Here is a 16,389-nt window from a genome sequence, read left to right as displayed (position 1 = left end):
CCCAGCCAGCAAGAACTGTACAGAATGCAAGCTTCGTATAATGACATTTTGACATATTTTGGCCTTGAGGTTTAGACTGTTGTTTCTTTATCCCGAAACATTTTTTAAGCGATTGACAATGCCCTAATGTAGGATAATGTACAGATATGGAAAAACATATTTCAAAAGTGAGATTTTTACAAGGATGGGTCGACAAAGGAACTTTGAAAACATATACACATGCATATTTTTCTTGTAACTTACAAAAGCTTAAAGCTACAAGACAATGTAGGTTTCTATTCTTATAGTATATCTAAACGTGGATCATGAATTCAATTTAAATGAATCGACTGTTAGGAGCAACCAAAGTAGAACATGCATATATATTTGAGATCACTGGGGAGTTTTGGTCAAAACAGGCAACCGAGGCAATTGAAATCTATCGCAAATACCAGTTTTTGCATGTCAATACTTGGGCATCATTTAAGGTTAATGGCAAAAGTTTTAAGTCGTAGGATAGACATGCAAACCTGCCACTTTTAAATCATTTTATAGACAATAGTGATGGAATTTAGTATGGATAAGTTTAAGGAGCCAGTATTGAAAGACATATAATTGTATTACGTATTGTATACAAAAATGAATCAGAAATAAGTTTGAAAAAGGTAGAAACATTTTTATGAGGTACAGTTAACGCTCTTGAGGGCATTTGCGTGAAAGTTATATACTTAATGTGCAAGAGAGAACCAATAATTTAAATATGCAAATGATACAATGGTTGGCTACAAGCGCAAGCCAAAAACTAAGTTTCAAACGACTTTCTCTCCCTTACAATTTGTAATAGACCGTATAATTTCACCATTCAACTGTCAAAAAGAACTGCTCAATTTTCTTATTTTATTTGGGAAGACGTTATAGCCTATAATACAAATTTACATTCTGTTGTTAATCATATTTAACCACGGTTAGATGTCCTACAACAGTCACAAATGACATTTGACGTATATATATATGTTTGTAGATGTAGATCACCCATGACAATAAAGTCCTAAGAAGGACTGTTCGTGTTGATGTTGACTGACGTTTCGACAACCTTAGCGGTAGTCATCTTCAGAGTTCCCAGGTTCAAACCATTCACTTTAAGACATATATAGTCGAACTTCATTCCAACAGCACTTAGTGAAAGAAAAATTATTTAGTGGATAAGAAGAATCTAGACAAATTACTGAATTATACGTCCAAAGCCACGAATCAATGTTGAATGTCGTGGAATGGTATTGGTAAGGTCGAAAGATCAATGCTACTCCAAAAGCGAACTAGCTAGTGAAGTGGGTTACAGCTAAAGAAATGTCAGTGACTATGTAGAGAGTAAGAACTGTGGAAACTATGGTCCAAAACTAAAATCCCAAGAATGAACAGTGGGAGAGTACCCACATTGCTTGGGGAAATTATCACGTGACAGCCTAAAATCCTTCATAGGTAGATAGCATGGCTGGAGGAAGGCTTACCAAATACTGTTTAGTTGGTGGTTTTCATTGATTGACTTTACACTCTCCAGCAATTGACCATAACGGCATGTTTTGAGTTTTTTTTAGTGTATAATTACAATGTTTATTATACATTGAAATATTTACAAATCACCTACAACTCATTTCACATATTTTATTAAAACAGAGATAAAATATTTTGGTGTAAGTAAGTTGTTATTGAGAAAGCGTAACGTTATTGTGAAGTGGTTTTACTTTATGGTTTCTTGATAGCCCCACAAGTAATGGCGGACCTGGATTCTTAATTTTAACACCGCCAAGAAAAAAAGAACCGCTGGTTTTGTTTATAAACAGTTTAGGTGAAGAAAATGTTGAGATTGTCCCCTCATTTTTCATATGCTTAACGCTCTCTTTAGAACAATTTATAGGTGATGACTTTTTCTCGTTTGTACTAACAATAGGGGTGCATTTGTAGTCGGATGACTCTTTTTAAAATAATTGTGTATCAAAAATTTGTTATTATAAGCACTCGCCAGAAGAAAAATTAATAAGAATAACACGAAAGACAAGCTGCGAGCAAATGCAATTACGTATGTATCAAACTGTTTTGATATTTTGATTGTATAATCATGCCAACTGCATTTTGGTTATTTCATTATATGCAAATAGGACACTTGAAATTAATGACAATTTTTATAAATACAAAAATAAAGCCTACCGGAAAACATATGACTCCCACCAGACATTTTCTTGTCGTTTATCAGGCTCACAATTTTCTCTTCATTGGAATCACTTTCGACATCATTGTCATGAATCTTGTTCACTTTAGCACTACTCTTATCGCAGGTATCACGTGCATCATCATCTTAATTAGATTAAATGAGTAAGAGAGCAATCAGCATTATATGTACATGGTACTGCATCTTACATAATAATGATCATGTATTTTCATTTTGAATCACACACTACAATACCATGCAAAAAGTTAATTAGAAAGTTCATCAAACTATTAAAAGTAGTACTACATTCAACACATCACTATCTTCATAGGTACATCACTATCTTCATATGTACATCACTATCTTCATCCATACATCACCACCTTCATAAATACCCACTCCACTTTTATGTATCCCCACCCTACCTTCATACATCCTTACCATCACACATCCAAACCTTCATTCATTCACAACTTGATACATCCTTAACTTTATAAATACCCACCCTTATACATACACACCTTCATCCATACACACCTTCATATGTCCGCACTTTTAAACATTCCTAATTTTAAGGCTACCCAGTTATAACTGTGATTGATGGATATATGCTACTATGTGCCTAAATTCAACAGTTAAATTCAGACCACTAAGAGTGGTGACTAGTCTATAAAACTCTGAGAAAATCCTTCTCTGTCCTCATTTAGGACAGTATAACAAAGTTCTCATATTCAAAACTTGTGCTTTTGACTGATTACTCTGTAAACATTATGAGTTTAAAATTAAGGGCTTTGTGATGGGGAAAAAGAGTCTTACTAAAAATGTGAATTTGAGGTCAATGTAAGACAGCATTATATAATGCTTAACAATGAAAAACTTTAAAAATTCTAAAATCATTGTTTGAATTGGATTTACTTCATTACTGCGTAGATTAGGGCAGCTTCCCAACCTTTTTCCTCTTGCCATGTAAACATTTTTTCATTTATAATTTTATGAATTTCACTATTTATTTTGATATGACTGCTTCATTTTGTCCAACATCATTATCCTTTCTAAATTAAGGTGTACATATTAGTGACAATTCAAGGCGTTCTATATCTCTTTGACAACTGGCACGAACGGAAGGCCTTAAAATGAAAAAAATTAAAAATCATTGAAGAAATTAGTGTGGATTGTGATGTGAGGCAAAACAAAGCTTTTTAGATCTACTAATATCTGGTAAAACAGCATGTGCAATTTTAAATCACGAAAATCTATTTAGGTAGCAATGTGTTTCTGTTTCAATTGACGATATTGCCTGAAAAGATTTTCCAAAAGATTACAGTCATTAAATTTTGTATCGTCCGGTTTACTTTTTTGATTAAATCTAAGGACGAAAACAAATAAATGGATTTTTCTTTACAGGCATTTAAATGCGTTACATATATTATCATTGCAAATTTTACTTACTATTTGCCTTTAAAAATCAGCATTGATAATAATGCTACAGAGTCTAACGTTTTATTTATCAGCTTCTTTGGTGTACTTGCAGAAAAATCTAGTTTTCTACTTGGCTATGTGGGCTTAAAGATAGATAGGTAAGCCGTTATTTCCTGAAAATTAGATAATTAGAACAGCTTTCAATCAAGAGGGAAACTACATGGTAATAACTACATGGTCAGATTTGAAGGTCAAACAGAGCAACAACTCGGAAATTTAGTAAAATTTATATTTAGTAAAGAAGGAGGGTAAAGTATAAAGTTTACTGGAGTAGAAAGTTTAGCAAAAAAGTTAAGTAAGGCAGGAGATTTTGTAAAGAGAAGGAGGTTGAATAAGGAAAGAGGTTTTGTAAAGAAAAGGAGCTTAACTAAGGAAGGATGCTAAATAAAGAATAAAGTTTATTGTGCAAGATATACGATTATTATTTATTATGACTTGCATCTAACGTTACAAAGAAGCCAATAAAGCAAATACAATTCATTTCATGACGATCCTCTTTGCAAATTTTTAATTTAAGTGGAAGCAGATATCAAACCTTTGTTTTTACAATTTGTTTATTTGGAAAAAGCAGCTCGTGCTATATAAACGTGCAAGTCTTATTAAATGTGAGAAACCATATCATAAAGTAAATGGCTTGCACCCAGGAGTATCGTTACATGTTTTTAAATGTAGATCCAGGTTGGTATAGTCCTGAGAAGGACTGTTTTGCTGTTGTTGACCGACGTTTCGACAACCTTAGCGGTAGTCATCTTCAGAGTCAAATAGACTTAGGTTGTCGAAACGTCAGTAAACAACAACAAAACAGTTCTTCTCAGGAAACAATCTGACTAATGAAACCATATCATGCCATAAAGAATAAAGTATAATAATTATAAAATATCTCTTTAAAGAAGGCAGCTAACAACATGGTAAAACTCAAAAAACTGTAATTATTTTGAGTATGATTTGACGACATCAGCTTCATTTAGATAAACATGTTAAAACTCACATTTCTCCCATTTCATTGATTGCAACAATATTTTTTATTACTTCATGAAATTAACACAATTTTTTGCATATTTGCTCATAAACAAACATATTTTTACATGACGTATTGATAGATATATTGATCATTGTCATGAAACTATAAATATTTATGAAAAGTCTTCATGGTTTAATTTTCATTTCACTGGTTTTCCAGTTTTCATGAAAACCCCAGGCAGGATTTTCATAATTTAGAAGAGAATGACCACAATGATTATACCACCAACCACCCAAGCCACTATAAACGCAACTTCCACTACTATCTTTATCATTATCTGAATCTTTGGTTGAAAACTTCATGTTATTGTGATAGGATAATGAATCCCTAGCAGTTCCTGAAAAGTAGAAATAGCTCTATAGTTTTCTGCTGATTTGTATTTTGAAAACGTAAAAGAAACTGTTCCTATCATTCTGTCATTATTCACAATAAACTTTATATTCAACATTTGATGCATTTAATGATGCATATATATTATATTAAAAGTATTTGCTAAACAGTTTTTTTCGTTGTTGGCTTGATTTAAACACACAGGAATAAAAAGAGAGTTAAGAAAAGAATTGTGAGTATTTACACCGCTTTTTTAACAGAGAACTTTCCTAAGTCTTTAGATATGGCGATCCAACACTTCAAAAGAAGTTGTCATATGAATAATAATAAATCATCTTCATTCTCAGACATGTTTAAAATTAACTCACAGCAATTTAAATTTCAGTCTTTATATTGCCTGATTCAAGCAAACGCATCGGCCAATCAGAGGACGAATTATACATTTGTTATTTTATAAAATTCTTGCTGCAGGCTTACATTTTTGCATGCTTTGAAAGAAAACATCTTTTCATATCATTAAAAATTACAAATAAACCGCTCTTTTTTGCGTTATACTTTTTCCGGATTACACATAGGTGAAACAAGAGCAAAGACCAGCAAAAGTGCTCAGGCCTGTTTCAGATGTCGCATTTACATGAGCCGAATGCATTCAAAACAAACGTAGATGATTAATTTTATCGCATTTTCTTTTGTTTTAAATGCGTTTGACACATGTAAAATGTAACTTTTTAGACGGGCTAAAGAAATACGAGCTGTGCTTATAGATAATCTTCAGATAATTATTATCTTTCTGAGGCATAAAATTTGTCTTTAAAGTTACTGAATATCCTGCTTTTCAAAATGATCTTGCTAATGTAATGTATATTGCATAACGTAAAGTCCAATGCATGTTATATTGTCTTTCTTGCGGTTGACATTTCAGACGATACATTTCTTTGACCTTAGAAATTGTTCATATGAGATTTGCCAGCCCGCTTAAGCCGTGCTAGCTAGTTTGCCGGGCCAATTTGTATTCGCATTCACGAGGCGGGCTGGCCAGGCTGAAATGTTGTATTTAATTTCTGCCAACAAATATTGTATTTTTTTAGGAAAATTAAATTGTATTTAGACTCAGACATTCAACAATCTGGTTGCTACCAGTGAGTTCCACCGACTATTGTAATGGTATAACATAAAATTTTCAAACTTATTTTAAATTGCACGTTGTTGTTATGAAGTTTTTGCCATCTTTAAGTAACCAAATAAGACAAGAGCATGCGCAGTCTCATCGCTTCAGCCCAGTTCAGCCGGGCTGGTCCGATTGATGCAGTTATATGAGCCCGTTAGAAGCGAGATCTCGCTTCCTTCAAGCGGATCTCTCCAAGCCGGTCTAACCCGCTCTTCATATGAGCGCAATTTCAAAAAAATTGTAAACTAATATACGAGGCGAGATCTCGGCAAAGCTACCTAGCCTGGCATAAGCGGACTGGCCCGTCTCATATGAACTGGTCCTAAGGTACAATCTGTCAACGCAATTTGCTATCACAAGCACTCATTTTCTTCAATATTTTCTTACCTGTGTATTTTCCGATACTTAATTGATACTTAGAATTTTCATCCTTTACAACAAAATCTTCATATTCAGCGTATTTTTTAAGTCCATTCTTGTGTTTAAGGTCAATTCGAAGTTTATTATTTTTTGCCGATGTTAGTCGATGTATCTTGTCCAATCCAAGCCAGAACTCGGATTTAAGATTACCAAAGCCACGTTTATACTCCGCCCAACCCAGATAAAAGTCTGTATTTCCACTTTTTATATTTCTTTGAATTACAGTCCAACCACCACCCGATGACGTCATGTCACAGAAGACCTCAAAGTATCCTTTACCATCAGGATCAATTTGATAAACTCCACTTTCGTTCTTGCCATTATTTTGTACCTCAGTGCAATCTTTGGCTATTTTAATTGAAAATGTTAAAAATTCAGTTTCTCAAGGTTCTGTTATGATAGGATAAACGACTGAATTTTGTGAAAAAGTGTTTTTAAGCGAATGAAATCATTACTAGGTATTATTATTATTTGTTAAAAATTGCTTGTTTCATGTTTCACAGGCTGGAAACCTACAGAACACAAGCATTGCATATAAGATATGGATATTATTGACTACTGTGAATTACATTTGAAGTGGGGATGCTGTTTTGCAATACACTCAATTTCAGAATATAAAGTCAATTTCATTGTAATGTGTGCTTACATGAAATTTTTTTATGTCTGAATAGAAAATTCCAGTCTAACTCTAATAGCGTTAAATTGAATAGTAAGAAAGTCATTTGAAATTTTATTAAACCCAGTAGAAATTTAATGCCATCTACTGAAAAACGTTATTACCATTATTTACATACATTTTTGACCTTATTTATTGTACCTCTTAAAATATTGCTTATTTAGGTTTTAAAGGAAGTGAATTCTTAATAGTAAAACCTAATTTTCTTACATCGAAAGTTAACAAGATATTTATGAATGAACATTATCAGTGCATACCATCCATACTAAGCGGCGGATGACTAACTGCGCAGCCTGTAAGCTTAGAAAAATTTGTGGGACTTTAAGTGATATAACTTTCTCCCAAAAATTTCAGTCTTTTGACGACGTTTCCGTTTCTTATGCTCCATTGCCTTTGCTTCAGTTCTGCTACTCATAGTGTAAACATTATAGAATAAATTTAAATTTCGAACGAGATAAACTCACTACTTTATGAGCTCTATACATAGAGCATTATAATAGTATATCATACAGTTTCCAACAGGATATATTATTGAAATTTTGATCATTTATCTCATCTAGAATGGCAAAGAGTAAAAAGTATATTTAAAGAGAACAGGACTTTTAAGAACGCGGGAATGTAAGCTTCAGCCTACATAGCCTACTGAGTAATCGGACAACGGCCATATTTGTCTGTTCTTGGAATAAGTTCATAAAGCTACAATCCATTGGTTGAAAACATTTGATGTAATATTATTGAGGTGCACTCATTCTAGGAGGTCTGGAACTGGAAGCATGTCTGTCAAAATGCTTTTTAAAGTTTGTATTTACAGAATTCTTAGTTTAGGAAAGCCAACCAATAATAAACTCAAGAGTGTCTAATATGGTGTATCTAGGTTAGCAGGGCCATGGCTAGATTACTAACTTCAGGACGAGTGTTAAACTTAACCTTAACCCTTACCCTTACCCTAACCCTACCCCCTCCTTATTGTAGAGAAAATCAAAATGTGTTAATGTTAACATATGCTATTGTCATTTAGAGAACAATACACTTTCAATGTTGTGTGCTGAGGAAGTTTTAAGTGTATTGAAGCTTTTCATAAAGTTATTACTGATTTCCTGCTTGATTGTATTGGTAATAATGAACTTGTATGTGTGGCTGTGAGTCTTATTTTTGTGGTTACATATAAAATGTAGATGCAGCAAATTCCTTGCAAAGAAGCAACAGCACAGAGAACAGCACAAGATTCTCAACAAAGAACAAAGTTTTAAAACTGCACAGAGATGCTCTTTATTCATGATCGGTGATAAAAAATCTTGATAAAGACAGTAATCAATCCATACCTCTCCTGCACGAGTTACATTCTCCAAAGTATCCTTCCATACACGTGCAGCTCAATGTTCAATTAATTTTACGATAGTATGTGTTGGGTCCACACAAAGGAAAGTGAAAAGTGCTTGTCGCTATATCGATCAATAAAATTAAAAATAAAATCAACCAGGGATTTTAAACGAAACATATTCTTCCTCAAAGAACACAATTTGTCACTCAGTATCCCCGTTGACGTACCCAGCAAGCAAGTTTGTTATGCAATGTTGGTATTTTTGGTGTTCGCGCATTTAGTAAAAGCAAAACAATTAAATAAATGTTGAAATCTTACAGAGTATGAACAAATTTGCTGGCTGTTTGGGACACTATAAAGGATATACTAAAGAAGTTAGATAATTGAAAAATGTTCAGAAAATTATCAATTCATCAGTAGTTCTCACAAAATGTGTCAAAGCTCATATATTTTGGCATAGCTTTGCCTTGTTTATTTAAAGTAAAATGAATCAAAAATTAATCTCGAAAACCATGTGAGTAGTTCGTAATCGCCTCAATTTGAACAGCATGCACAGAGAAAATGAAAAAATTCAAATTTAGTTTAATCCAAAGATGTAAAAGTTTAAACTCCGTTTTGCAAAATACTGAAATTTTAAGAAATTTGATAAACATTAAGTTCACTGCACAACATGCTCAATTTAGACGTTTTTGTCTTTCAGTCTATTTTCATGATTGTTTTTTATTTAAAACTGATTTCAAGCCCAAGTGATTATTTAAATGATGTAAGAAACAATAAAGACTTAAATTTAACACCCAAGAAGTTTGATAAGAATAGACAAACGGCAAAAATGTCCAAATTAGACACTTTGCACTTTGAACTTAATGATCATCAAATTTTCTATAATTTTGGAAGGAAGAACAACCGTTTACTAAGGCAGTGTAACTTTGAGCTTTTTAACGTCTTTCTATTTTATGAACATTAGCGTGGGAGTTTTTTCAAGTCTTAGATTATTATGTCAAATAAGTAAATATTTACCTACCGTTTTTGTCAGGAGAGATACTGTGTATAGCTACGGCCAAATCAAGATAATTGTTGTTTACAGGAAGAAAATATTTACGTCTCGTACGTTGATCTGTTGTGTTATGGACACTAACGACACTTCGTCCAACACTATTCATGATATAAATAAAATCCCCAAATACTGCCATGGGACCGCCTGAAGTTCCAAAATCAGTTACATTTTGGGAGTAGTAAACATGAGAAAAAATATTTCCGTTTGAAACTCTCCAATAAATCTTCTCTTTAGCCATGTCAAGCGTTAGATCATGTGTTTTTGACTGAAGTGAAACTGAAAGAATATGATGTTTATTTGCACTCACCCTCCATAACCATAAAAAAGGTTCTGTACTTTCTGCCAAGAAGAGATACCTTAATAAAAATATTTGTTTTGTACATTAGTTTTCTCTATACGCACTGAAATATAAAAACAATTGGCAGGCTAAGATATGCAAGAAAGGAAAGATAGAATATTTTTTAGTTTAGACAAAGATGTTGTGAAAGTATTTCGAACTACCTTCTTATATAGACGGTTTAATGGAACATATTCATAAAATTTGATAATATAGCAACATAAAGCTATTGTAACTAACAGGAAACGATCATCTTTATCATTTGAAATCTCTCTTTTAAAAACTGAACTAAAATATATGAAGTAATTAAGCATTGCATGTGGTTCAGAACATAATAATAAATGTAATACGTTATTTTTATTCACATAACTTCTATAATGATTGCTATTGTTTGAGATTATTGTCGGAATGAGTAATGCTGTAGTTTGGAGTTGCTGTTGAATGAATTGTGTTGGTAATTGATAAAGCTGAAATTTAGATGATGCGTGGAAATTGTGATCGAATTGAAAATTTGGTGTTGGTAAATGATAAGCACCATTTAATGTAGATATAAAATTAAGAAAGCTTTGTCATTTCAATTTTAAGCTTTCTTAATTTTTCAGTTTCATCTTGCATGAAAAGTAGCAGCTCCTTGGATGGATCATCATCCACAGATGTCTTTAAAAAAGCTATAGCTTCAAAAACATTGTCTTTTGTTGATACTTTTTTTCTGTTTGTTTGGACAAACGATTTTTTAAAACTATCTTAACCTTCTCTTTTTAATTGTCAAATTGTTTCATTGTTTTTCTAAAAAATCAGAAAAAGATTGACACTGGAGCTAGCGCTATTGGTATAATTTAAAAATGATGATTCCATCGCCATGTAATGTTCGTGTTTTTAAGAATCTTTGGCTTGGACAAGCTGCAAAAACTGCTTGAACACTATGGCCTTTACTTTATTGAAAAAGTTGGAGGCAACTGACAGTTTTGATTATCATCGCAGCATATTTGCATTCTCCAATACATTTCTTAAATATATTACGCATTTGAGTAACAGCAAAGTCCATGCCTTCTTGTCGTTCATTGCACCTTGCCTCGAACTCTTTAAAACTTTCTCGTATGTATTACTTTTCTTTTGGCTTTTTGTGTTCGTGAATCTTAATTTTTTATTTGTAAAATGATAATAATTAATGCCTAACATAATGTTTTAATTAGAGGCATAGAAATAGACAAAAAGCTGTAAAATTGAATTTATACTGACATTTCGTCCTTACTCAAGACATACTAAGGCAAGTAATAATTTATAATGAGATTTTAAGACAAGATATTGTATTTACAAAAGGTGTTAAATTACGACTAAAGGAGGCGGTGTCAAATGGATTGCATGATAAAGAAGTTGGGAAGTAAAATTTAGTGAAGTTAAGAGAGGCGAAGAATGAAGGCTTGTATTTATTGATTAGAAGGCTCTCATGAATGAAGAGTTCATAGGAATCGTTAGAAGAGGAAATTATTTTAAAGTCGTAAATTATTTATAACATATTCAGAAAGTTCTCGCTCCACAAGGTTTTTAAGCCAATATTTTTTTTTATCACATGATTATTATCTTCAGCTTCATCATCAGTGGAGCAGATACAGACCTAACGTTTGCTTAAGCAACACTAAGAAACACTGCATGAACTAAAGGTCGTGGAATGATTTTCCATTCAGGTGATTTGATTGAATGTGTGATTGGATATATTAAAAGGAAGTGTACAGCCACTTAATTTGCAGCTCTCGACTTTTCAATATACTCTGCCATTCAATGCAAGTTAAAAGAAGGCGTGAAAAACGATAAACTTGATATAGTGATTATGTTTTTTCAAATTGCCACATTTTTGAAAAATAAAATCCATTTTTATATTTTTCATGTAACTACGTTGCAATGTGTGTAGTTCTTTTTATCTTCATTACAAAACGAAAAGTTGAAGTTTTTTACGTTCACCACATTCGTGAATATTTTAAAACTTTATTGCCATTCCGTATTGAGATTGTTGCACATCTCTTACACTGCCTCAAAAAAGTATACAAAAGAGCACAGTATAGCAACAAACAATGCTCCCAATTTGTTGAAATCTTTTGTGCAGGGCATATCTTATTAAGCATATGATTACTATCGAGGCGTCAAGCAAATTGCTTTTTCTGACAAAGAAAAGCGCTCTTAGGTGGCTAGCCGAAGCCAGTAACGGAATTAAATGTACAACAGTAAGTTGCACAGTGAAGTTACACTACTTTTTTGTAGGTTGTGGAAAGCCAAGCTTCTGTAAGTGTTTGACTAAAGTTTTATGTGCAAATAATTATTTAATATTTCATTTCAGTTTCTACCGCTCTGTTTTATGTGATTTAATGACTTCATCATATATAAACATTGATCCCTCCATTGTTACCTTTTTTCTCAAAGCTCTTTGGTTGCTCAACATAAATATCGCTGTCGATTTTTGAAATTTCAGGATCTGCATGTTATTTTCTACTGCATGTGTGCTGAATAATCACACGAAACGTGTTCATTATTGCAGTTGGTTTGAAATGCCTTATAGTCACGCAATAAAATTTTGCTGGCCAAATCTCTCCGAAAGACGTTGATTTTAATAAAAATCTGTCGAACTATATGACGTTTGTTTCTTTATAGCCAACAAAATACTTAATATTCGCTCCCTCGGGAAAAAGCGAGTTTTGATTTCCCCGGAAAATCGATATTTTTTTCTATTATTAAACCTTTAAATAACAAACCATAATACGGACATATAAAATTCTACTTTTCTATTAAATTAAAACACCGTCTCTAAAAATAAAAACTCTTACCTTACTTAAGAAAACCCTCCAATAGATTGACATAGTTTATTAACTTTACACTTACAAGTAAATAAATAGAATTTCAATATCGCCTTACCCATGATTTGAGTCAAATGCAATGCTGGAAAATTGTAAGCCTGGTTGAAGCCTCATAACACTTGTAGTTTTATTTTTCAAATAAATTTGGTAGATAATGTTCGTGGAGTCAATGTAAAAGATACGACGACCAATCCAGTCAACTGTAATATCATGAACAAAACATTTTTCGCAAAAATTTCGTTTCTAGTCAAGTCAAGATTTCCCCGTTTGATGTCTTTGTCATCAATGTAGTAAAGCACATTCTCAACTACATCAATTTCTATGTCATTATATCTTGATGCATGGTCAGATTTATTCTTACTGGAGCCATTAATAGTGCTGACATGAATATCTCCAGTAATAAAATCAACAGAGTATATTTTATCAAAGCTCATAATAATCAAATATGGCTTTGGATAAACATCTAAATAAATAATAAAAAAATTATAAATAACAACGATGAGAGTGGATTATAAAAATGCAAATTTTTATAGACTTTACGATCATAATATTTGGTGAAAGACCAGAATAAGTATTTTTAGAAAGAATTTTTCACTGTAGAAATATTACTAATAACTGAAATTAGATTGGCTGCACAACTTCTACCTATTTTTGTTGAATATTGTTTTTGGTGCTATGAACAAGAAACTATGAAAGTTTGTCAAATCTAAAGATTATACCTTTGTAAAAACACATTTCTGTTTGCATTTGCATCATTTCTTTGTTGTATTGTTTTACTTCCTTGCATGCAGTTGTGTTATCGTCATTGTCATTTTTATCAACGCAAGTTTCCATCCATTCTTTCACGTTGTCTTTTAATGTCTCTAAGCTTTTCTTGCAGATTGATATGTCGTCATTACCATTTACTATTTGGCCACTAATAGACAGGATTATGAGAGTCCCAAGAAACGCTTTTGTTGAGCTTGATATCATCTTTATTTTCTATTTATTAGAAGGTGGACGGTTACTAATTTCTTTAAAGCTTTTGTAGTAAAACATTTACTTTATTTATGAAAGGCTTATCATCAATATAATCATATAATCATTTGTTCTTAAACTTTTTTTGGTATATAAATCAAGTATTGATTTCTATAATTATGTAACATTTTAACTTCCTTCTCCAAAAAGTATGTTCACGTTTGCTTTCAGATAATTTATGATGATTGGATATTGTTGCAATAGATTAGACAAATTGTTCATTACAAAGACTCATGTTTACAACAATTCATATAAGTAGAGTTCATCCGCCTAGAACGTGTTGTGAATAAATAGATGTAAGGTTTCTAGGAAACGAAAGCATAGAAAGAAATAAAACATTTCAATGTCCACTATAAGGAAATGACGCAATATATGAAATTCACCAAGAGCGGTTTAAAAAAAATTTAAAATGGGTTGATTTCAAATTTGCTCATGTTAACTCAGTTTACCAGATGAATGGGAAAGACGTATTGCTTAACTAAGCCAGCAAAATTAAATGCCAAATAATCTGTTGCGCAATGTTTAACAGACTCGCTGGCCTCTCTATAACTACATGTCGTCTAGTTACAAAAATGGAGGCCGTTAAACAACACATGATATTCTGCTTTACAACATATGTCAGTCGTATAGAGAAGTTCGACTCTCATAACTATATAAATTCTGAATTGAATGAAATTTATGAGTATTTTGACAGAACTGCTAAAGTAAAGAAAATCTAAAAAGCTAAAAAAGTTTTAATTCTTCAAATATTTTGTTTCAGACAATTAAAAGGCATTTACTATCTGTCAAAAATATTCTTGCAATATTGAATAATTGTAACAGAAGAAACAAGAGACGAAAAATGTATCATTTATTTTGCATGCATTCCTTGCTTTTTAAAATGACTTCTGTATTGATGTTTGATGATGATTTGCCCCATTTCAATTTGTTGAATTATGTACCTCTCTTTCTTTATCATTTCCCTCAATCCTAAAGCTTAGTTTTAATGTCCAATCAAATATTCTTTATCACACTTGCATTCAAGTTTTAGTTTACTATCATTCTCATGTAAAAACGTAAAACAGTTTGCAAATTTGTATTATTCTTAAATGTCTATGATAGTTAAAAAACATTTTTTTGTTATCTCTATTTAGAAAAAAATACTTAATGATGGTTGCTTCAAATATTTTTGATGTAGCTACTATTTTCTCTGGCGTATCATTGGAAAGGGTGTAGATAAAAAGCGGGCGCGGACGACGGACGCGGACGGCGGACGCAGATGTAAGACGAACGTCTGTTTGTACGAACGTCTGTTTGTTGTGGGCGGGAATTGCAAATGATTTATTGTAGGAGTTTGACAGTAGTTTAAACGAGCTTTATCTTTCAGGATATATTTTTTGACCTCATTATTTAAAGCAATTAAACATGCATATTTCAATTTCAGTCATATAGAGTGTAACGCAATGAAACCTCATTGTATTTTTTTCGTGTTTTGTCAATGGCATTTCACTTAAAGTATACTTTCAAGATGTAACTGACGCACTGACTAACTTGCAACTGCTTCTAACCTCAGCTTTCAAAAGGAAGTTCATGTTGAAAACTGCAATATACGTACTGCTTGCCAAATGACAAGTTGACGGATATCATTATAGTGCAGTAAATATGAACAGGCTCACCCACGTAAGGCCAACATGAGTGAAATGCCATTGAGAAAACACGAAAAAAATACAATGAGGTTCCATTGCGTTACACTCTATATGACTGACTGAAAATGAAATATGCATGTTTAATTGCTTTAAATAATGAAGTCATAAAATATATCCTGAAAGATAAAGCTTGTTTAAATTACTGTCAAACTCCTACAATAAATCATTTGAAATTCCCGCCCACAACAAACAGACGTTCGTACAAACAGATGTTCGTCTTACATCTGCGTCTGCCGTCCGCGTCCGTCGTCCGCGTCCGTCGTCCGCGCCCGTTTTTTATCTACACCCCATTGGAAATATGATATAATATATTTCCAGACATTCATAAATATAAATAAGTAGAACTTTATCTTTAGTTGTGATCAATCAATTCGTTTTTTTTTCCATCATAAGGATAGACATAAATGATAAAAAGATTTGCGAAACGGTAAAAGATTTTTAAATAATTTTAAATTAGTCAAATTAACAAATGGCAGCTATGTATACATGAAGCATGCCTGCGCTAAATTAACTACAGAAAATGTTTAAAAAAAACATACAAAAATGTTTCATAATGCTTTAAGTATTTTAAAAGATAAAGTTTGTATTAGATTATCTGTTGGATTACGTATAAGCATGACTATGATAAATGAAATGTATGGTCTTGATAAGGAAGTTTATTCCATAAGAGCTATTGTTCTTAAATTATGTGATAAGTTCTGAATTTTAGGTTTTCTTTATGTTTTCATTACTTACCATAGAAGAGGCTATTTGGCTATCAATAAAATTTCTCTTTTGAGTTCTGACGAGTTGTTTTCTATTCTTCTCAAACAGCAGCTTAGAAAAAATGTAACTGAAGTAGAAACTGTCT

The 16,389-nt window shown here is 32.2% G+C and overlaps 2 protein-coding genes across 2 annotated transcripts; both read right to left on the bottom strand.

The window, feature by feature from the left end:
- Window positions 1-4,684: 4,684 nt before the first annotated feature.
- Window positions 4,685-8,641, bottom strand: LOC124454843 (ryncolin-1-like). The gene is made up of 3 exons (XM_047005592.1): window positions 8,602-8,641; window positions 6,571-6,951; window positions 4,685-5,022 (listed from the first exon to the last, which is right to left on the bottom strand). Exons 1-3 carry the CDS (start codon window positions 8,639-8,641, stop codon window positions 4,811-4,813), a joined length of 633 nt encoding a protein of 210 aa, XP_046861548.1. The 3' UTR covers window positions 4,685-4,810.
- Window positions 8,642-12,714: 4,073 nt separating this feature from the next.
- Window positions 12,715-13,819, bottom strand: LOC124454842. Its single transcript, XM_047005591.1, has 3 exons — window positions 13,557-13,819; window positions 13,059-13,300; window positions 12,715-12,720 (listed from the first exon to the last, which is right to left on the bottom strand). Exons 1-3 carry the CDS (start codon window positions 13,807-13,809, stop codon window positions 12,715-12,717), a joined length of 501 nt encoding a protein of 166 aa, XP_046861547.1. The 5' UTR covers window positions 13,810-13,819.
- Window positions 13,820-16,389: the final 2,570 nt, after the last annotated feature.

The sequence above is a fragment of the Xenia sp. Carnegie-2017 genome, unplaced genomic scaffold (genome assembly GCF_021976095.1).
Source record: "Xenia sp. Carnegie-2017 unplaced genomic scaffold, XeniaSp_v1 HiC_scaffold_3, whole genome shotgun sequence".
Lineage (NCBI taxonomy): Eukaryota > Metazoa > Cnidaria > Anthozoa > Malacalcyonacea > Xeniidae > Xenia > Xenia sp. Carnegie-2017.
The sequence above is the reverse complement of the archived record's forward strand: the minus strand, read 5'-3'. Positions and strand labels throughout refer to the sequence as shown.

Coding starts and splice junctions, on each gene's coding strand:
- LOC124454843 (XM_047005592.1), bottom strand. CDS start 8,641: ATGGAAGGATACTTTGGAGAATGTAACTCGTGCAGGAGAG. Junction 6,952..8,601: donor ATGTAACTCGTGCAGGAGAG/GTATGGATTGAT, acceptor CAATTAAAATAG/CCAAAGATTGCACTGAGGTA. Junction 5,023..6,570: donor AAGTATCGGAAAATACACAG/GTAAGAAAATAT, acceptor TCTACTTTTCAG/GAACTGCTAGGGATTCATTA.
- LOC124454842 (XM_047005591.1), bottom strand. CDS start 13,809: ATGATATCAAGCTCAACAAAAGCGTTTCTTGGGACTCTCATAATCCTG. Junction 13,301..13,556: donor AGAAATGTGTTTTTACAAAG/GTATAATCTTTA, acceptor TTATTTATTTAG/ATGTTTATCCAAAGCCATAT.